Consider the following 23,862-nt stretch of genomic DNA (forward strand, 5'->3'; position numbering starts at 1 on the left):
CCTAGTGTTTACAGTGGACTATGTCTTCTGGTATAGGCTAGAGCAATTTTGTTACTTTCATAGATCTGTCTCTGTCTTATCCTTGGCTTTGACAATATGAAAGAAGAAGGAGAGTACGAGCGATGCTAGTAATGCCAATCCTTATGCGACCAGTCCCTGCTATTAATGGTGTGAAAATGTTGCTCATAGGGTCGGTTGGTGTATGCATTTCAGTGGGCTTGGCAGACTGATATGTAATAGCAACTCTGGCTCGGTGGGAAAAGGAACGGGAAAATACCTCACTCCTCATTTCCCTAGTAGGTACGCCTCTTCAGTGATGCCTAGGCCATCTATGACAGCTGAAGGCAGAGCTGTTGAGGATCCCACCAGCGGCATCGCTGACAGACTGAACATACAACAAGGATGAGAATAATAGAAATAGAATTAATAGAAAAATTGTTAGTGCTTTTTTTGCTAGTTGCTTTACGTCGCACTGACAGACTAGTCTTATGGCGACGATTGCATAGGAAAGGGCTAGGAGTGAGAAGGAAGCGGCCGTGGCTCCCAGCATTTGCCTTGTGTGAAAATAGGAAACCGCGGGAAACCATTTTCAGGGCTGACGACAGTTGGATTCGAACCCACTATCTCCCGGATGCAAGTTCACAGCTGCGCGGCCCTAAACGCGGCCAACTCGCCCGGTAATGTAAATTGCATGATACTGTATTTTAGGAAAATGTCTTCTTCTCTTGTTAATTAAAAATGTAGTGCTTGATAATAATACATTTTTGTGTACCATTTAGCACCGAGGTAGACACCTCATTAGAAAATAAAGTGATTTTGATTTGATATGTTTACTTTCTTCTCCAAGCAGTAGAGTGGTTCTTGATCTTCGTTATGTTTGTGGTTGTGACCATGAGATTTGGAGTTTGATCGTTCTATCTTCCATGACAGGTTCTGTATTTGGGCCCGATTAGCACACAGTGCGTTAATTTTATCTTCCGGCTGTATAAGTGTCACTTGTTGATAAAACCCAAGCAAGCATCAAAAAGAAAAAGTACACCGTTCCTAATTAACCACTAGCTTTAGACGTATCTAATTTGCTATAGTGCTGTAAAATAATTATGTTTTCTTGGTTCAGCTCTCCTATTTGTACTGTGCGCGTTAAATAATTTGTGACGCCATTTACAAACTGCTTTCGTTGCTACTCAAGTGAGCTTTAATGAAGTGTATTGGTGATTATTTGTCATTTATTCGTAATCGGTGTCCTATCGGTGGTTATTGAGCGAAAATAAATGTTACAGGTGTAAGATTTCGTCGCCATCTTCTCTGCTACACCACACCCCGATTGAAGTAAACATTTTGATGGGAAAGGGTCGATATCGGCCCGGGGATCGGGAAATCAGTCAAACTGGAACTCATGGAATTAGAGAATATCGTTGCAAACACGGTGTATCTAAAAGCGAGAGAAGGTAAGTCCCTATACTTATATTAACGTTTCGGTTTATTAGTTGGCAAGAAGGGGTTGGTGCGGGACTTTAACATTTTAGCACCCCCAATACTTTTCGGAAAACCTCCAGCACGGTACCACTCAGCAGCAGGTGATGGCTGGGAATTTATTTTTCGTACCTTACAAAATTCATTCCCCACATCTCCTGATTTTTCCATCCGGTTTATACTACTTGTCTCACTTGAAGTTTGTTTTTCTCTGGATGCAGCTTAAATTCTCGTAGCAAGTTTAGTATATACCCCCGTGAAAAGAGCAATTTTAAATAGAAATTTGAGAAGCGGAACAACTCAGTCTTTGACGAAAGTATTTTTCGGTGGTGCTGGGAAGTTAAATTAGCTGTAGGCTACCTACTACAAAACATATATTTTTATGCATAGGGATCTTTAATTAGGTTCCTCTTTCTCGGAAATTATTTGTGTGATTAGTTATTGTGCGACACTGATTATTTACGCGATAGTAGGCCTATCATTGCTAATCTATTGAAGTATAGGATGATCTTCTGGAAATGGATAATCTAGATAATCTTAATCTCAAAACATTTTAAAATTGGTATTTTATTATAATTGATCCAAAAGGTGAATTCTAAATTAAGAATAAGCAGAAGCTCTGGTGTTTGTGAAGGACCCAGCATCTTGAGGCCAGAGTAAATGTGAAAAAGAAAAAAGGAAAACATTTTTATTATTGCCATTTTAAAGTTGTGAAGCAAATAATATCTTGAGAATTAGCTTTACAGGACCCATGCAGCCAGATAAAGACCCCCTGTTATTGGGGGCAGTAGTATAACATTCCCGATATCCCTTGCTTGTTGTGAGAGGTCACCAAAAGGGGCCCCATGGGCTGTTAACTTGGGAGCATGGGTTGGCGACCACAGGGTTCGTAGCCGAGTCCTGACATTGCTTCCATTTGCTTGTGCCAGACCCCCACTTTTCATCTTTTCTACCCAGCCTCCCTTCGTCAATTCTTGTTCTTTTCTGACCCGAAGGTATTAGTTTTGCGAGTCATTTGGGAGTGTTTCATTTTCATGCCCTTAAGAGGCCCTAGACTTTCTTTGACTGATACCTTCATTTTTCAAAGTATTGGACCCCTTCCTTTTTTTTTCTCCTCTGATTAGTGTCAACGAAGGATGGTTGTCCAGTTGTACTTCCTCTTGAAGCAATAATTGCCATCCATATGCTTAATGATTATATATAGCCTATTTACAGAATAATTTTACAAACAATTTAATCATCTGTAATTCATGTAACCATTTGGATAACATTGCTGATGCATACATAGCTGGATGGAGTAAAATTCTTACTTTTCCAAATATTATTCAATAAGAAATCTGGCTAAACTGTTCCCTGAATTATCAGTTAAGACTTTTAAGGCCACAGACAAGGAAATCACAGCAATAGATCTGTTGGGTTATTAGGTTATTGGAAAGGCATGCCAGTCTATCTGATGGGCCAAATGGCACAAACCTATGGCCAAAAACTCAAAAGTTTCTCTTGATGTGATTTTTTTTGTTCTAGCTTTAGTTTTTTCTAGTAAGGCATAATCATAAGGTACATTTAAACCCATATGCTAAGTTTCTTATTGATCTTAAGAGCTATATTTTCAATATTCATTCCAAATGAAGGTTTCATCTTTTGTCATTTCTAATGATTGTACATCATCACTGTTATGGATCACATCTTCTCCAGTGCATATCTGCAGTTCACAGTCAGTAGTTTTGAATCCAAATGTGATTACTTCACATTTAGTGGATTGATACACAAAAACTGCACATTGAAATTCTGAATATTTGGTATTTGTTGCTTCATGGACTTTAATTTCTGTTGAGAGTCAATATCGCCAAGTAATAGTGTAATATAATCTGCATACAGGACTGGACATGCTGTATTCCCAGCCTATTACTGTGTATCATTGATAAATAAAATAAATAAAAAGTGAATACTGTGTAGACCACTGCATTAGGCTAGATTGTACCATTAGTGTACCATGTATCGCCATATAGTGTTGCTAGTGTTACATATATTGTTTTCTATAAATGACTTTAATAAGTTAAACTCTGTCTTACTCAAGCCTAGTTAAACAACTACACCACTAAAGTTTGAGTCGACACAGTCAAAAGCTTTTGAGAGATCCAGGTGTAGGAATAAAAGCAAGATTTATTTCAGAACTGTGAGTTCTTTGATGAAGATTATGGGCAGTGTTGTAAGGAGAGAAGTAAAAGCCATACTTTTTAATTGTTGTATTTGTGTAGGTAGTCTATGCAGCACCGGGCTCGATAGCTGCAGTCGCTTAAGTGCGGCCAGTATCCAGTATTCGGGAGATAGTAGGTTCGAACCCCACTGTCGGCAGCCCTGAAGATGGTTTTCAAAGGTTTCCCATTTTCACACCAGGCAAATGCTGGGGCTGTACCTTAATTAAGGCCACGGCCGCTTCCTTCCCACTCCTAGCCCTTCCCTGTCCCATCGTCGCCATAAGACCTATCTGTGTCGGTGCGACGTAAATCAACTAGCAAAAAAAAAAAAAAAAAAAAAAGTCTATGCAGCTTTATAGATTAGGCTACAAATATTTTTTCTCAATGTGTTTAATATCAGCCTGTAAGTTTCTGCATGATGTAAAACTTTGTAATCAAATAACTTGCATTGGACATACACTGCTCAAAGAAGAAATTTGGTCACTTTACGTGTAGGCCTACTAGAGATAAGAAACCAGCTCTTTGTATCTGCCGAAAACTCACCATATGGAGCGATACTGGTTGTTTGGCAAGGTTTTATAATCTCCCCTGCATACGTTTTGTTACGGCAATCCACAATGGGTGAAGAGGCAGCTGGGCCGTTGGCTGGACGAATAAAATGACTGCATAAAGGCAAAACTCAAGTGTAGTTAGTAGGCCTATCTCTTTTTTCTTTCTCTATTTGCTCTCCCTTAAAAAAAATCAATAGTAGGTGATTGATAACACTGAATATATATCAATTGGTAATAATATTTACAGGGTTTGAAAAACTTCCATCCGCTCAAGTGCTCTCAGAGCCTCATTAATAATAGAAAGAGTTCCCATCTTCTAAGTTCTACACGGCCACTCGATATTTATAAAGTAGCCTGTTTACTATGTAGTAGCCTATCATTCATTGGCCCAGCACAGCAGTTGCCTGAAGTGAGGTATGAATCTTAGCTGATGATCATAAGACAATCTTAGTAGGCAGCTGTGAGACCCTTTTATTATAGCAGCCTAGCTGTCGATTGAGCATAGAGAAAACAGTAGTGGCAATCAAAAGCAGTGAAATGAAATTCTTTCTTAAACGCAAAGTTCCAACACAGGCTCCTAGGTGGCAACCCCTAACAGGAAAGCAATACCTGTGGGTATGCTACAGAACTGCTAAGTTGGAAGAGTCTGACATGTAACCGCAAGATGTCACTAATGCCAGATGATTAAAGTTGCTTAACTCTAGGGAGAGGCCTTCTTCATGTCACACTTTTCTTGGCTACTGTATTATCACTTGTTATTTTGTCTGTTTTTACAAAACCTATTAATAAATTTTTGGCAATGTTCAAAACTAATTTGAAGATATGCATTTAAGTTAAAAGTAAAAGGCCCGAGATGCAACTATGCACTGGTACACCAAATCTCTGCTCTGGACCTTCACTCAAGCAAAAGACATGAAACAGACATTGAGCAAAATACTCCTGGAGATTCTAAACTCTAAATGAAGAGCACTACAATAATAATGTGACATAACGTTAATAGAAATGATGGTGGTGGTGATGATGATGATAATATTAATAATAGTGGTGTTGATAATAACAAATATTGTCAGCAGCATCATCATCATTGTAAATTTCTGTTGCTTTAAGTGAACACCAGTAATAATGTGACACAAATGTATGGAAATAATAATACCCGATAACTTATTAATGGATTTTGTAGAAATGGATGAAAGATTACAGTAGCAAAGATTTGGAAAACAGTGAAATTTCCAAATTGCTAGACTTCAGCCCTGATACACAGTCTTAATAAACAAAGATGATAAAACAGACGTGAATAACTACTGAAGTATCTCGCTACTGTTAATCACGTACAACATCCTCTTGAGAGCCCTTAAAATGAGGGCAGAGAAATAACTGGATCTGCTACTGGGAGACATACTGAGGACGCTAATATGTTGAACAGATCAAGAACCTAAAATTCCTTCTTTAACATCTGAAACTTGGGAATAAGAAATTCATGGTAGCCTTCATCAATTTTAAGGGCCTACAACTTGATTGATCAAACCACCATAATCAAAATTTTGAAAGAATTGAGCTTGGGCAATAAAACAACAGATGCCACATCTAAAGTGAGATTTAGGGGGCAATTTCTGACACTCTTGAAATAGAGACTACCGAGCTTGATAGCTGCAGTCGCTGAAGTGCGGCCAGTATCCAGTAATCGAGAGATAGTGGGTTCGAGCCCCACTGTCGGCAGCCCTGAAGATGGTTTTCCGTGTACCTTAAGGCCACGGCCACTTCCACTTCCTAGGCCTTTCCTATCCCATCGTCGCAATAAGACCTATCTGTGTCGGTGCGACGTAAAGCAAATAGCATAATATATAATGAAATAGAGACTAGAGTTAGCAAGTGAGATGGCCTCTCTCCTGTTCTCTTGACCTGTATATTTGAGAAAGTTATCTGTGATTGGCACAAAGAATTGAGTAAAGAAGGTATTGAAAGTTACATTAGACTGGGCTCTAAGAGTAAAAATGTGATAACTGGTGGTGTAGCATTTGCATTTTTCGTATTCCATTGTTACAGCTTCAGAATAACTCGGCTCAAAACACAGGCGACAAAGCGTGGTCCTCAGATCTCTTTTGAGAAATGTAGAGTTCATAACAAACATCGAGCTGGCACCTGGAGAGCTAAATTCATATATATAATTTCAACCAATTCAATAGGCCTACTATGTAACCTTATAAATTACTTAACATATCACATTTTAAAAAAATGAATGTTTTAGCTCTTTGAGCCATCATCAGCATTGGAACTGATGGAACATGGGGGAAATAAAGCAGGCAAAGAAGTTCAAATGCCTTGGTGGGTGGGTAGTTTTAACATATCAGAAAAATCAGCATTCATATCAAGGATCAGCAAGATGAAAATGGCATACCAACTAATCAGAAACATATACAATAAACAATTAAAGTCCTTCACTCCAAGCTCGACACTACTGTGCAGTCATTCGACCAGATGCCCTATACACTGCAGAATGGCTCGCAATGAATAAGAAAGATTTGATAGAAAAACTATAAGCCAAGGAACGGAAGATCCTGAGGAAAGTCATGGGATGGTCTAAGAAAAAGGCACAACAATGAGCTATATCCACATGTTGAAAAGATAATGGACACCATTTGAAAAAGACTGTCCAATCAGCTCTTTGCCTACTTTCTGGATAAGAAGACCAGAGGATCCTGGTTCACCAAGGTGGAAAAGGACATAGAAGAAGCAGGGATCACACGTGATGGCATACTAAAATGTCTGGCTTCATGGCTAAATGGTTAGCATGCTAGCCTTTGGACCGGGGTTCCCGTGTTTGATTCCCAGCAGGGTCAGGGATTTTAACCTTAATTGATTAATTCCAATGGCTTGGGGGCTGGGCGCGTGTGTTGTCTTAAGCATTAGAAATCATCCTAGGTAGGGCTCAGATGCGCAGGTCGTCTATATGGCATCAACTTGAAAGACCTGCGCTAGATTATTATTACGTACTGAAATATAGTCTTTAAAATAAAGTTGGAGAACACTGTGGTTTCCAGAAAATGCCCTGACTCAAAACATGCAAGAAGTGGACTGAAGAGAGAGAGAAACTTCATTGAAAATGAATGCGGGTGGTTGCTGGTCCCATCAGTGGAAGAAATGCCACTGAAATTCAGCATGTAGCATCTGTTCTCCATGTTAGGAGCAGGTATAAAAGGCGTGTCTTCTCCATGTTAGGGGCGGCCTAAAATAAACTCACCAGGCGAGTTGGCCCTGCAGTTAGGGGCGTGCGGCTGTGAGCTTGCAAAGACTTAATAACAATAAAAAATCTCTCACTTTTTTGATACTAGCATTTAAGCAATTAAGGTGGTAGATTTTTTATTGTTATTAAGTCTTTGTAAATAGGATTTGATACGGAAAATGAAGCTGATTTCTTGCAATGTGAGCTTGCATCCGGGAGATAGTGGGTTCAAATCCCACTGTCGGCAGCCCTGAAGATGGTTTTCCATGGTTTCCCATTTTCACACCAGGCAAATACCGGGGTTGTACTTTGATTAAGGCCATGACCGCCTTCTTCCAACTTCTGGGCCTTTCCTTATCTGTGTCGGTGCGACGTTAAACCACTAGCAAATAAAAAGAACTCTGGAGCTTACAACCCCAGTTTTAGCTCTGAGGAGTGGGCTATACCCACCCTCCCAATTATCTTCAACTTAAGGCATGATAGAGACACTTTCAGTAAAGATTACTCCAGGAGGTAGCCGGAAATGGAAATTCTCCACCGCCATGAGCAGTGCAACCGGGTCATTGGATTCTGGAGAGCTTGGAACGTCATGTAGGGGAGAGTCAGAGCTTCCCAGAACCTCAACGCAGAAGATTCAAACCAAGCAAAAACACCAGCTTGGAACGCTTAACATCAATACACTACTGAAGACAGGAAAATTAAAACAACTAATCAACATTTTGGAGGACTGAAACATCTGCATACTGGCACTACAAGAGACCAGTTATGAAATTCCAATACATGTAGAAAGGTTCAGAATCCATAAGGGAAAACCCATGATAGCTCCAACATAACGATCCTAGGGACAGCTTTTATAGTGAAAAGGTGCATAATGGAATCCATCATCAATTTCGTGTCACCATCAGAGATCTCGCTCCTCTTCTTCAGGTCTAGTAATAAAGCTTATACAATAAATGCACATGTCCCTATAAATGAAGATAATAAAAGAAACGCAGAAAAGGTGGATGACTTTTGGGAAACTCTTGAAGACGCAGCTTCCAAAATCCTTCAACATCATATAAAAATCATGCTCAGTGACTTCAGTGCTCAGGTTGGCAGGGAAAAGAGGTAAGAGCAATAGTGGGGGACTATCGGGCACATAGACGAACAAATAAAAATGGTGAAAGACTAATTGCATTCTGTAGACAATTCAGCCTTAAAATAATGTCTACATATTTCAAAGCCCTCACAAGGAAGAAGAAAACATGGATCTGTTCTAACAAGATGCTAGGGGAGTTCCAGATCGACCATGTTGCAATAACAGTCCGAAGTCGAAAATAAATTCTAAACGCTAAAGTAAGAAAGAGCATCAACATCAGCTCAGACCATTACCTCTCAAAAATCAAAGTAAAATTCCAGCCAGGCAGACCGAAACAGAGAGCCAGCAAGAAGCCCAGAATCAATACAGAGACACTGAAGTAGAATAAAGATAAGTATCTTGAAAACCTGTGTAACCTAAAGATGAATTGCTGGGAAGAGATTGGAGAATCCTTGATCAAAGCGTCAGAAAGTTTGGGGAACCCTCCAAGAAAACAGAAGCACAGGTGGTGGAATGAAAAATGTGACAAAGCACTTCAAAGAAGATCAAAATCCTGGAAAAGGTGGAATTCCAATAAGACCAAGGAAAAATGGGAAGACTTCAGGAATGAAAGGAAGGGAAGAGCCGAGAAGAGAAAATATGACAGAAATAGGGCGGAAAATTTTAAAAAAGAACACCAGGATGTTTTACAGAACCTTGAAAGAGGAGCTATAGGTATACCAACCATCAAGTCTTGGCTTTGTTTCAAGCGAACAGATGGAAGTATAGTTACTAACAATAAAGAAAACTGCCAGTTCTTAGCAGACTATTTTAAAACGCTGCTAAACCTCAAAGAACTTCTGGAAAGACTAGATTCCCAGAAACAAATTCACGACATGGATATTGTAGGTAGGAACTCTCTTTCCCTGGAGTTTCTACTAGTGCATATGAAGATCCAAATTGTCTTCCTTCTTCCCCTTCTTTGTCATCTAGTTCTCTTTCTTTTCCTTCATGTTTTCAAAATTTATGACTATATTCATACTTATTTTAAGAGCAGCTACTGTTCCCTCCACCACTTTATTAATGCCTGCTAGGGGTCTCCCATTATGTCTTTCCAGCTCAAAATACTCCGTAAGGGGGCACGCCATTTCTCATACTTGACTGCCAAAGAAAGAACTATTCGGGAGATAGTAGGTTCGAACCCCACTGTCGGCAGCCCTGAAAATGGTTTTCTGTGGTTTCCCATTTTCACACCAGGCAAATGCTGGGGCTGTACCTTAATTAAGGCCATGACCGCTTCCTTCCCATTCCTAGCCCTTCCCTGTCCCATCGTCACACAAGACCTATCTGTGTTGGTGCGACGTAAAGCAACTAGCAAAAAAAAAAGAAAGAACTGGATAGAAAAAGATCACTGCCTAATAAGCATGTGTATTCACTTACTTTTACCGGCAATACAGTAAATTTCCTGCCTGGCCGGCTGAAATTTTTGGCCAGAAGAGCAAGGGAGAACAAAGTGGAACAAGAAGCTGATTGGCTGCTTTGAAAGACAGTTCTGGTTGTCTAGGAAACACTTCACTTTCACATACACTCAGATTGCTACCGCTAAATGTCTGGATGACAACGTTAGTTCATAGAACTTCAGCAGTTGTATCTGTTGTTTATGGGACAGTCATGTAGTATGTGCACAATTACACTATTGTCGACCGTTTATTGAGCATTCTACGCAGAACAAAATCACATTTCAACAAAAATTATCATTGCCTACTCCATATAATATGTATCTATTGCATACTGAACATACAACTGCACTCAGGGCATTTATTCAATTTTCGTTCGATTCAGTAGGTTTTCATCATCATCATCATCATCATTATTATTATTAACAAGTTCTTGTGAGCCAGATTTTTGTGCAGTCTACTGAGTTGGGTAAGAGTAAAGGTGGGTGTAAGAAATGTTATGCTGCAGACAGGGTGGGGACATAAAAAGTTTGTGGGTAACTATCCTAGACAAGGAAATCTTTTTGTTAAGTCACAAACGAGCAAGTTCATTGAGAAATCACTAATTGGCATGAAATTACGCAGATGATAAACTGCATTGTCATAAAGCAACAGGAATAAATAAGATTATAGTTGAAATATTGGAATATAGTGGGAAGGCAGGAGTGAAAAGGCTTCAGTGAGTAGTAGGATCAACATGGAATTTCAGCAAGTTACTTTCTGATCAGATAAAACTTTAATTTTACTTATCTGTAATTTTACGAAGGGGACAGGATGGGCTGCAATGACTGTTGAGGTGTTTCTTTGATCAGTACACCAGACAAAGTGTTCACTGCCATTTTAGAAAAATGGTGGAGAGTAAATTGGATGAAAGCCTGTGTATTTCAGACCACACAGGTGCTGTCGGGACCAAGTCCAGTAGATAACAAGCTGTCTCGTTCTGTGTGCATGCGTATTGCTCAAGGGATAATTGATAGTCTTGTTTTGCGATTGTATTCAGTTTGCCCCAAGTTTGTGTCAGTGTACCAGTCATTTAATTATGTATTATACAAGTGTCATATAGCAATAAGTGCTGTAAGTCTTGTAATGTATAAGGAATGTATGTTGTGAAATATCGGATAAGACCTTATGTTAAATTTATTTTGGAATAATCTACAATGTCTGGAATGAGATTCACTGCGGTTTTGAGCACAGACATTCTCATCAGTATGAAGTGAGACCCCGAGAGTGGACACACAGAGTGCCACACTTTCCTGAAAAGCATTTAATTTGACAGGAATTGGTGCAGTGTACCAGAATAGACAGGAGTGTAATCCTAGTACTTAATTCATATTTTCAAACATTTTATTGAGAAGGAGCTAAAATTGAATTGTTGAAATTATTTTCTAAGAAAAAACTGAAATGGATTTATATATACCTTCATTATATTAAATAGAGAGATACCTGAAGAAACCCTAGTCACGAATGCAGTATACCCAACATAGATCAAATAGAAGAATGTCAGTCATCTTTTAGAAAACATGTCTGCAATAAAATAAAATAAAATAAAATTAAAAAAGAGTGTGATTATAATAAAGTTATAACAGAAGAATTGTAACTGACCTTCTCAGGAGGAAATATGAATATTTATGGCAAAACATTTTCAAGCTGGAGAAAAACCGACTTGTGGTAGGAGGAAATTCTTAAACTAAAACGTAGAAGAACTGATGAAACTAGAGTGTTTAAAAGAGTTTAGGAAATTTTTAACAGTTTTCACCAAAAATTAAATAAATGTTCTTATATATGAGAAGAAGGAAATTACATGGACAGACAATGAAGCAGAGTCCTGCAGTGAAGCCCACAGCGCAGCACTCGCAAATCCACGAATTCCGGCAGCCCAGCCTGTTCAGTGCCGTCCTCTTTCGATGTGTCTGATTACTGGCCCACAGCACTGGCCACTCAGCCCACCGCAGTCCCCCGCACTGGCCGGACTGAGTAGTCAACCTTGACTACTTCCTTGCAATAATGCGTGCACCGTGTACAACTAAATGTTCATTTCACACCTCTATTCGAATCGCTCGCTATTCATATTCCCATATGCTAATGACAAAATTTAAAGTACGCTAATTGCAGCATGAAATAAAATGATAAAGATTTCTCCTGCACTGAAATAATATTAGTAATGATAATAATAATAGAACACAAAGAGAAACTTCATTAGAAACTCTAATATTCCTCTGCAGTTGGCATCAAGTTAACTGAAAACTAATCTACATAACACGAAGCATATTCAAGGTGGTGGTGGTTAGTGATAATTGTTTTAAGAGGAGGTACAACTGGGCACCCATCCTCTATTAATGCTAATCAGAGGGGGGGAAAAATGGAAGGGATCCGACATTTCAAAAAATGAAGAAATCAGCCAAAGAAAGGTAAGGGCCACGAAGGTCATGAAAATGAAGGATTCCCTAGGCCTCAGATGCCCTAAGACTGTTGGGGTCAAAAAGAACAAGAGTTGCCCAAGGGAGACGGAGAGGATAGATGAAAGTGAGGAGCCTGGCACAATTAAGTGGAAGCAATACCAGGACTCTGGTATGGACCCCATGGTCGCCAATTCACACTCCCAAGTTAAGTCACTGGGGCCCCTCTTAGGACAGGCAGGGAATAGTGTGGGTGTTATTTTACTGCCCCCACACACAGGGGATACACATTCAAGGGGCCTCTCACGTTTAACACAAAATAAACTAAAAAGACATGACGTGTGTAGTTAATTGACCGTTGAATAATGGTAGTGGAATTACTGTGAATTAAAAGAAGAGCATCAACATTGTCTGGGTGCAGAAGAGACCACAGTGCATTGAGAACAAAGCTCACTGAACAGAAATTTCTCTCTGAAGCTGAACTTGACGCTTGCATACATATGTAGTACTTTCTTGATGATCTGGTGAAGTTTTGGATTCTTTTGTCCATTTGTAATCCAATAGGAAGCTATATATTCTTCTGTTGCACAGTTTTGGTTTAAATATCTTTCCAGGTCATCTGTTGGAATAGGACCACCTTCAACGTCAGCCCACGAAGCAAACTTCATTCATTACTTCGGCAGAGTATGGCATAGACGTGGAGTTTGATGACCCGGGAAGTTTGGAATGTTAGTCATTCATATACGCCTTGGTTCACATTGTTCAGTACACAAAATGAACGTCTTTCCCATCACTGCCCAACTACAGGCTTGAGTACTGACCAAGACTTTTGATGTTTGGATCCAGTTCTGAAGTCTTGTATTGTCTGGTTTCTAGTTTTTCCTTTAATGTTTTTTTTTTTTTTTGCCAAGGTTTCTTTTCTTTTAAAGTCACAGTCCACATTCATTTCCGAAAACAGTATACGGGGAACTCAAATAGAAAACCACAGCAAACTTCATCGTCTCCACTTGACCGTAATGCAGCGCACTCTGCCGACACGCAGTCAAGCAGTCAGCCCATAGTACTACCACAGCGCTATCCTTGGCTCTTCGCATACGAACAATATAGCCCAGCCCGACCCGTGCGATGACATCATGAGCTTCTTATGTTCGAGCCTTCTAAAGCACATTGCTGTCTTTTGCTGAAGCAGCTCATGGGCTGGGCAGTACTCTGCAATGAAGTATCTTTAGCATTTCTCCTGTGATACATCACTCATAATGAACATTCCTTCGTCAGGGCTGTCTTCACCGAAGAAGTGGAATCTTCCAAGGTGTTATTCAAATTTGTACCCTTGCTGATCCCTAAGCAGTAAAGAAAAAGAAAAGAAGTGTAATGGATTACGATTATTTATCAAGAAGATGAGGTTATTGGCCCACATTCATATCTGCAAGTAATAATGATTCGGGGTCTTTGTCACACAGAAGTCACCCATTTATGTTGATTTTGATATGAAAATGTGTGGTGATCGTTTAAATATTGTATTTGTAAAAGGGGGAAGATCAGTTACAGAAAATTTAGTTGTGGAAATTCACCCATAAATTCAGAAGTGGTGACAGCTTTCATTCGACTTTGGATAAAGTGTGTCATTATACCACAGTCAGAAAAAAAAAAAAAAAGAGAGAGAGAGCTATTAAGAGGTCGCAATATTTGATACTCCCAATGAAATGTCAAAAAATGAAAAATCTTTTGTAAAGTTCTTGTGTGATTTGTGCAGAGGTACATACTTGCAAACATTGAACATAATGGGTAATAATAATAATCATATGGCCTCAGCTACTGTGTGTAGACACTTCAATTTGACGCTATCTGGCTGTCTGCTTGTTAATTTTGATGTTCCGTTTTACTCTAGACGTACTAAATGGCAGACAGAGTAAATTGAATCTCTCTTGGATGTCTGTGGCTGAGATTTTTAATGAATTTTGTCGCGTAAACACCAAATGTGTCACCAGAGATCTTTTACTTGTCGACATCGTACGACATGGAGTGTCGAATGGACTTTTGTCCACCCTTTAAAAATCCGACTACCTCTGCCAGGTTTGAACCTGCTTTCTTGGGGTCTGAAGGCCGACACTCTACCACTGTACCACTGATCCACAGAGGCAGATAACATAATGGGTGAAGCGAATAAAATGTAGCAACTACTCAGTAGAAGCTATGGTGTACTGGTAGCTCTAAGTCAGATCGAAGTGAATAAACAAATGCTGAAACTAGGTGGTTATAATTATCCTGAAAGGAATGCTAACCGGCAAAACTGGAGATATAGGCACGGGTAGTTACAACTATGGCGTAGCAGTAACTACCTTTCATGTCGCACTGTTTCGTGGTTCCGCACTCCCGCCATGGTCAGCAATAGGCACATGTAGGCACATAAGAATACAGTACATAGTTGTTGGTACTGTAATTGTTATTCTGTCAGCTTGTACATTTCAGATAAAATAATTATCCCTTTAATTGGAATGTTTTATATTTCCACTTTCCACCATTCATTACTTCGGTAGTTATAAATATATTCATCAGTTGTAGATGACATAGCTGTTGTAGGAGTGCTGTATCGTACTTTGCAGCATTTCAGCTTGTCATCAAGTGAAGATCTCCCACAAGTCCAACCCCTCGTCCACGTCGTGGGAGACGGGCAACGTCATCGGGTAGGGAATAGCCTGTGGGGGTGAAGTACAGTGGGGACTGTGGGTGGCCCGAGGCCGCTACGGTAGCTGTGAAGGACGTACAGGAATCCTGAAAAAGATGGTGGGTAACGGGGCTCTGGTGAAGTTACGACAGCCCTAGCAAGCCGGTCATGGATATTAACTCGCTTTCAAGGAAACAAGGAACGATAAGCCAGACGGATGTAACAGACGACAACCGTGGCGAGGAACAGGATTACAAATTGGCACACTGAATATACAAACATTGACCGGAAAAGTAGAAGAGGTCGTAGACATGATGGAAAGAAGAAAACTGGATGTACTAGGCTGGCAGAGACTAAGTGGAGGGGTGAGGCTAAGAGAAAGCTGCAGAATGGTTTTTGGTTGTACTGGATAGGAAATAATGAAAGAAAGCGAAATGGAGTAGGAGTGGTAGTAAGAAATGGATTGAAAGAGGAAGTAAAAGGGATAAGTGGCAGGTTGATAAAAGTCAAAATAACAGTCAAAGGAAAAACCTGGGAAATTGTACAAGTGTATGCTCCACAAGCAGGATGCACACAACAAGAGAAAGGTGACTTTGAGGAAGAATTGGAGAGACAGTTGAATGGACAAAATAATGTGGTAATAGGGGACTTGAATGCCCATGTAGGCATGGAAAGGAAGGGTTATGAGAACGTTCTTAGAGTGAAAAGATGGGGAAATAGGAATAAGGAAGGAGAAAAACTACTGGATTTGTGCAAAAGAAATGGGATAATGGTCGGGAACTCGTGGTTCAAAAAGAGAGAAAGCCATAACGTGGTATATCAGTGACTGGTCTAGGAAATCCATTGTAGATTACATGATCTACGGCTGGAAAATGAAGAGGAATGTTATAGAAGTAAGGGTAATACCATCAGAGGCCCTAGGTAGTGATCACAGACTATTGGTAATGAAACTGAGAACAGTGACGGAAAGAAAGAGAACACAGAAGCAGGAAAGATGTATCAACATTTGGAAACTGAAGAAAAAAGAAACCAAGGAAGAATACCAGGAAAAAATAAGATTGAACTTATCAACAGATGATACAAAAACAGGAGAGGAAGAATGGGAAAGGTTCAAGAGGACACTAGTAAAAACTGCAGAGGAAGTGTGTGGGAGAACTAGTGCCAGGAAAAGATGCATGGAGACCCATGGTGGAATGGCAAACTCAAAGCGGAAGTTAGGGAGAAGAATAAAGGACAACGGAGCCAAGACAAGATTATAAGGCCAAAAAGGAAGAAGCTAATAAGGTTGTAACAGAGGAGAAAAAATGGATGGAAAAGTGGATAAACATGATGGAAGAAGATAGCAAAGGAAATAAAAAAATACTGTATGGAATGGTCAAGAGTAAGAGGAAAGGCATGAGGGAAGATGTTATAATGATAGACAAAAATGGAAATGAAGTGCAGGAAATGGAGAAACTCAAAGGAATGTGGAAGGAGTATTTTGAAGATTTACTAAACCCAAAAGGATCCACAGAGGAGGGAAGTAGAAGCAGGGAGGAAGTAAGAGATATGGAAAAAGAAAATTAACATGGGCAGAAGTGGAGCTAGCACTGGACAAGATGAAAGGAGGGAAAGCCCAGGGTTAGATGAAGTGAGTATTGAGATGGTGAAGGCAGTGGCTTTATCAAGTGTTGAAAAAGTATGGAAGGAAAGGTAGACCCCTGAAGATCAGAAGAAGGGGTTAATCATACCCATTTTCAAGAAGGGGAATAGAAAAGTGTATAAGAACTATAGAGGAGTCACATTGATATGCCACTGTGCAAAGGTGTTTGAGAAGATTCTGGAGAACAGAATCAGAAAGAGGGTGGAAGAAAAGTTAAGAGAAGAGCAGTACAACTTCAGATCAGGAAGGTCTACAGTAGACTTTATATTCGCAGTAAGACAGCTACAAGAACGTCATTACAAATGGCATAAGGATCTTGTAATGGCCTTCATGGACTTTGAGAAAGCTTATGACCGTGTGTGTAGGAACAAGGTATGGGAAGCCTTACAGAGAAAAGGTGTCGAGGAACAGACCGTAGCAGGAGTGAAGGAGATGTACAATGGGAGTGTCAGTTGTGTGAAAATAGGAGAGAGAACAGGCTGGTTTGAGCAAAAAGGTGGATTAAAACAAGGAAGTGCTCTGTCACCTCTTGCTCTTCGTAGTAACAATGGACAAGATGACAAAAGTGGCAAGAAAAATTGGAAAAGGAAAAATGAAAGTGATGTTTGCAGATGACCTGTTAGTCTGGGGAGAAAAGGAAGAAGATATCCAGGAACAGTTAGATGCTTGGGTAGATGAGGTGGAACAATATGGAATGAAATTTAATGCCTAAAAGAGCGAGATAGTGATCACAACTAGAAAGAAGGAGAGACCTACAAGAGGGATATTGCTTGGAGGGGAACAGCTTAGGAAGGTAGAGAGTTTCAAGTACTTAGGAAGTAACATAGAGGAAAGTGGAAGAAATGATAAGGAAATAATCAAGCGTGGAAGACAAGCAGGAGCATTCCTGAAAAATGTCAGAAGCCTGGTTTGGAGCAAGGATGCCCTCAGAGAAGCAAAAGGGTGATAGACAGGATGTACTATATACCTATTCTGACGTACGCAGCTAAGACTTGGGTAATGAGGCAGAGACCCGTGAATAGCATACAGGCAAGTGAAATGAAATTTCTGAGAAGCAGGATAGGAGTGACAAAATTGGATAAGATGAGAAATGAGAAGGTTCGAGATATTGTAAAAGAAGAGCCACTACATAATAGGATAGAGGCATCTAGACTTAGTTGGTATGGACACATGAAGAGAATGACAGAGGAAAGGATACAGAGGAGGATGCACAAAATGGAGATAACAGGTAAACGACCAAGAGGAAGACCAAGAGACAGGTGGATAAAAGGAGTGGAAGAGGTGAGGACTGGGCAAGAGTGACTAGGGAGAAATGGTAAGAAGACAAGAGAAGATGGAGAGGCTTATGTTCCAAGCAGCTGGAAACTTCAGATGATGATGATGATGATGATCAAGTGAAGATAAGACATTAAAAAGAAAATTGCGGACAGAGATTTATTTGTTACATTACTCGCAGAATATCCAGTGTTGTTGGAAATGTCTTGAATGCTAAACTTCTTCAATTAAAAAAGAAAGCGTGGGAAGGCCTATGTAGCACGTATTGTCAAAGTTTCGGGATGGAAGTGACCCAGTACAATGCTCAAAACATGAAAACAAAAGCCAAACATAGAACAGATAGAAATGCGACGGGGCAAAAAATATTTAAAAGACTGGGAGAAATTATTGTTGTTAGTATTGGATGAAGCAAAAAAAAAATCCCTTTTTCACCAAAGAGCTTGGAAGTTGTGCAGTAGGGGTATCAAAACTAACTGAACACAACAGCTTTGCCTCTAATAATGATCAGCACAGCGACTCTCCAGCATCTTCAAGTAATCCTTGTACATTTTTCAAGATCCCAAGCAGTGAAATATTCCTCCTCTGCCTACAAGATCCTATGTGAAGAATTTATTGCTATATGAAAAGGAAGAGACACAGAACTATCAACTGCTCAACTGCAGAGTACACAGAACTATCAACTGCTCAACTGCAGAGTCTTCTTTTGCTGTAACAATTTGAACTACAGCAAATTCAAATAGAGAAAGAGTTAGAAAAGTTTAAAAAATTTGCACTAAAAAAGCCACACAAACTGAGGAACTCGTAGACTCAAGTTGATGAATGGTTAAAGTGATATTTTATAACAACTTGTATTTCCTTCTCCTTGAAATAATAAAATAAAAAAGGAAACGGAAAAATAACTGTTAAACAAGCACATTATATGTTGACTGGCAGCTGGTAGTGGATAAGGATGTATACATCTTCATACTTGGTTACTGCCTGCCTGCATATATTTTATTTTTTATTTGTTCTTTATTGTTTAGTTACTATTTTATAAATTATAATTCTTATATACTAATATCAATACAAATACAATAAAATGTCCAAGTATGATACTTGTATTTCCTTTTTTCCTTCTCTCAGAAATACTAAAATGAAATAAGAATAAAACAGAAAAAACAACCATTAAAACACATTAAATATTGGCTGGTAGCTAGAACTAGACCATGATGTGCATCTTCATACCTGGTTATGCCTGCCTGCATAGCATTGTAATTATATTTTTATTTGTTTCTTATTATTTATTTATTTATTTATTTAGTCTGATCCAGGACACCCTAGATTTGCCATAAGACACAGAATAATACACAATAACAATTTTGAGGGAAGATAAAAAGATTAATGTTTAAAAAAATGATAGGTTACAATTAACCATGTTAAATGGCATGAACTCCATATAAATGGTGACGAAGAATCGAAACGGAGTACTTGATGAGTGAGACGACTATCTCATCTTGTAGGCTTCTCGCTAGTTTATATTTTTGTCGCCATGTGACGAAAGATTTGGGAATTGTTCCCCTCGCGCCAAAGAAAAGTCCAGTCACTGTAATTTTTTTAAGGTTATACGACTCAAGAAAGAAAGGGATGGTTGGATTATAGATATCCTTTTTCTCATTGTCTACGTCAGTCGGCTGAGAGGCTGAAGATTCAAAGCGTACCGTAGGATCAATAATTTCTCCTTCGTTCCTCCGTCTATCAATCGCTATAATATCAATCCTGCGAGTGCTGCCTCCTTCGGCGAGGCAGTGGACTTCTTCGTACACTTCTAGATTTTTGAGACGAAGAGGATTAGCAATCAGGTTTCTGATGATGTTATGGCGTTTGATCCTAAGCAGTTCTCCTTGAGGGCAACTCCCCAGCACATGTGGTAAGGTTTCATACTCACTGCAGTGTCTGCAGTGGCCTGTGCTGGTAGAACGTCCCGGCAGAGTACGTACTGGTGCAACCATCGCTGTCATCTTCAACATCTCCCTCCATTCGGAACAAGTTAAACCATCTCTTCTGGTAACCCAAGAATTAGCAGCAGGAACTTGAGCAAATAACTCAACACCTCTTCCTTTTTGTGGATATGCACACCAAGCTTCAAATTCGCGTGTTCTAAGTATATCGCGCAGTTGTCTAACAGATTTCGTTGATGTCTCTTCATTGAGTTGAAGTTCAGATAGGCAGCGAGTTTTTATAATTCACGTACTAATACCTATACAAATCAAAGAAAATATAACATATCCCACCGCTTCTGTACACCACGAAGTTTAATGGCGTGATCAGCCAGGGGGATATGCCATAGCCGGAATCACCCAGTAAACAAGCGGTGCCATCATGCCTCTTACAACACTTCGTGCACAGAGCCAGGCCACTTGGTGCTAATGCTTGTAAATTTTTCTTCAGCATCACATTTTGCCTGGACAATAATACGATTGATATATTAATCCCTGAACATTGACTGTTCCTTAATTTCAATATGGGTGCAATCTAATGCACCTATTACAGTTGGTAAATTAAAGTGCATTTGCCATATTAACTTTGCATTATTCATTTGTTGCACTGTACTGAGAAATTCAATCCACTTATGAGCTTTTTCTTGTGAATATGACCCATAACATAATTAACAGATTTGTACACTGTTGGGTACCATATCTGAAGTACTTGTTTGATTATTGTTGCATGAAGGAGCTATACCAAATTAATGGAGAGTTGCTATATTAGCCCCTGTGTATAAAGGAAAGGGTGATAGACATAAAGCTGAAAATTACAGGCTAGTCAGTTTGACATGCATTACATGTAAGCTTTGGGAAAGCATTCTTTCTGGTTATATTAGACATGTTTCTGAAGTTAAAAACTGGTTTGATAGAAGGCAGTTCAGGTTTAGGAAAGGTTATTCCACTGAAGCTCAACTTGTAGGATTCTAGCAAGATATAGCAGATATCCTGAATTCAGGAGGGCAAATGGACTGTATTGCAATTGACCTATCTGAGGCATTTGATAGGGTAACCATCATGGAAGACTGCTGGCAAAAATGAGTGCAATTGGACTTGACAAAAGAGTGACTGAATAGGTGGCTATGTTTCTAGGCAATAGAACTCAGAGAATTAGAGTAAACAACGCTTTACCTGACCCTGTAATAATTAAGAGGGGAATTCCTCAAGGCAGTATTATTGGACCTTTATGTTTTCTATATATATATCAATGATATGTGTAAAGAAGTGGAATCAGAGATAAGACTGTTTGCAGATGATGTTATTCTGTACAGAGTAATAAATAAGTTACAAGATTGTGAGCGGCTGCAAGGTGACCTCGATAGTGTTGTGAGATGGACGGTGGGCAATGGTATGATGATAAACGGGGTTAAAAGTCAGGTTGAGAGTTTCACAAATAGGAAAAGTCCTCTCAATTTTAATTACTGCATTGATGGGGTGAAAGTTCCATTTGGGGATCATTGTAAGTACGTAGGTCTTAATATAAGGAAAGATCTTCATTGGGGTAATCACATAAATATGATTGTAAATAAAGGGTACTGATCTCTGCACATGGTTATGAGGTTATTTAGGGGTTGTAGTAAGGATGTAAAGGAGAGGGCATGTAAGTCTCTGGTAAGACCCCAACTAGGATTGTAAATAAAGGGTACAGATCTCTGCACATGGTTATGAGGGTATTTAGGGGTTGTAGTAAGGATGTAAAGGAGAGGGCATATAAGTCTCTGGTAAGATCCCAACTAGAGTATGGTTCCAGTGTTTGGGACCCTCACCAGGATTACTTGATTCAAGAACTGGAAAAAATCCAAAGAAAAGCAGCTCGATTTGTTCTGGTCGATTTCTGACAAAAGAGTAACGTTACAAAAATGTTGCAAAGTTTGGGCTGGGAAGACTTGGGAGAAAGGAGATGAGCTGCTCGACTAAGTGGTATGTTACATGAGATAAAATTCATTTTTGGGTCCGTATTGAAAATATTTGTATTAAATAACACTTGAATGTTTTATTATTCATCCACCTATTCAATACAATACAATTTTAAAAATGAGGACATTGTCCTTATCAAAGTTGTTAACATGAAATTAATATAGCCTATTATATGGTACATGTTTTGCCTATCAATAGTAGGCATCATCAGCCACATTTTTCACCTTAGGATAGATCAGGTAGCCTACCTGATTGGAAATAATTTATGAATGCTGTTAAAAACTATGTCGTTTAAAATGTATTGGAGATTGTTAAACACTATTACAATATAAAATGTAGTATGCTGATATTTGACAATATTTGTGATAATATTGGAGTCTAAAAACATGATAATTATTTGACGATTATGACATATATTAAAAGATATTACAATAGATATAAAAATCAGAAAACACATTCCATTTTGTTGTCGGATAGCGTATTGTTAAAAACTTATGGAAAGTTGACCAATGGTAATGGTCGTTGGTTCTTGAAGTTACAAAATATTGATTTTCATTTCTTTGCTTATAAATATTGGAGAATTTTCATATGGTCTGGTTCCTTTTGAGTTAATAGTAGTTGAAAATGTTGGTGCCATAGACTTCAATATAGCCTAAACATTTTAAACGACATAGTTTTTAACAGCATTCATAAATTATTTCCAATCAGGTAGGCTACCTGATCTATCCTAAGGTGAAAAATGTGGCTGATGATGCCTACTATTGATAGGCAAAACATGTACCATATAATAGGCTATATTAATTTCATGTTAACAACTTTGATAAGGACAATGTCCTAATTTTTAAAATTGTATTGTATTGAATAGGTGGATGAATAATAAAACATTCAAGTGTTATTTAATATAAGTGGTATGTTCCAAGCTGTTGGTGTTCGCCGTATGTTTCTCTCTCTCATACATGCATAAACATCGCCATTACAAAGTAAGCTGTTGACTGACAGAAGTGGAGTGCTACTTCTCTCAGACTTCGAAATAAGTTGTAGTTACACCTATATTTCAGTACCTTCACTTTATTCACTTCAAAAGTGAAGTTAAAACTACCATATTGGTAACAAAGGTACAACCATACAGGGTAGTTAAAACAAAGTTACAACTATAGGGGGTAGTTGTTGCCATCTTTTATTTATTCCAAAGGAAGCTATAACTTCAAAATGCTGAAGTAGTAGCATTATTTACCATTTATTCACTTCACCCATATCTTGCATTTTTCTTGCTGAATTCGGTAAGTTTAAACTTGTGAAATACAAACTGTGCTATATCGTGTTGTTGCTGAGGTATCGATCATTTGCTACTTTCTTATTTTCCCTGTTTTATGTTTTCATTGTAAATGTATTTATACAGGCCGGTTCATAAGTAGTAGAACTTACTTTGACTTCTTGCAGAATCAGCATGAAAAGAAAACAGATGGCTTATTTTGTAACACGAACCCTCTTTAATATCGGTATTTTATTATGTGATCTACGTGCATGCAATCAGTATGTATGCAAGCCTGTAATAGCAAAAACACATTTTCACATGATTTTGCACACAGTTTACGAGGAACAACAGGAAATTCCTCAGTAATTCCATCTTTCCGGTCCAGGTGAGTGTTGATGTTACAGGAGTAAATTCTATCCTTTAAATGCCCTCACAGGAAAAAGTCTGTTGGGGTGAGGTCAGGCGAGCAGGCTCTTCATTTGGTTGGCCCACAATGTCCGATTCAGCATCGTGGGAATACCTAGTCCAATCAATTCCTTACTCTTCCGGCATAATGAGTGGGGGTGTTCCATTCTGCTGCCGCCACAATTGATCAAAGTGGTCTCTCTGTTGGAGTATAGGGTAAAGTGTCCCTAATGAGTTCCAAAAACATAACACCTGACCAAACCATAACTCCAGGACTTTTATCATTATACTCAT

General features: G+C 39.0%; 1 protein-coding gene across 7 annotated transcripts in view; it reads left to right on the top strand.

The window, feature by feature from the left end:
• The first annotated feature begins 937 nt into the window (after nt 1-937).
• Nucleotides 938-23,862, top strand: part of Gprk2 (G protein-coupled receptor kinase 2) — a 228,386-nt gene continuing 205,461 nt past the window's right edge. For 5 of the 7 annotated variants that reach the window (XR_010860778.2, XM_067151748.2, XM_067151752.2 and 2 more), the window contains exons 1-2: nt 950-1,188; nt 1,281-1,448. Coding sequence is in view for 6 of the 7 variants with exons in the window: in XM_067151748.2 (XP_067007849.1) it covers nt 1,397-1,448 (52 nt within the window). In the remaining variant the exon portion in view is untranslated. Of the gene's footprint in view, nt 1,189-1,217; nt 1,449-23,862 lie in introns of those variants that run through there. The other 2 variants (XM_067151750.2, XM_067151749.2) reach the window with 2 other exon arrangements.

This window comes from Anabrus simplex, chromosome 7 (assembly GCF_040414725.1).
Source record: "Anabrus simplex isolate iqAnaSimp1 chromosome 7, ASM4041472v1, whole genome shotgun sequence".
Lineage (NCBI taxonomy): Eukaryota > Metazoa > Arthropoda > Insecta > Orthoptera > Tettigoniidae > Anabrus > Anabrus simplex.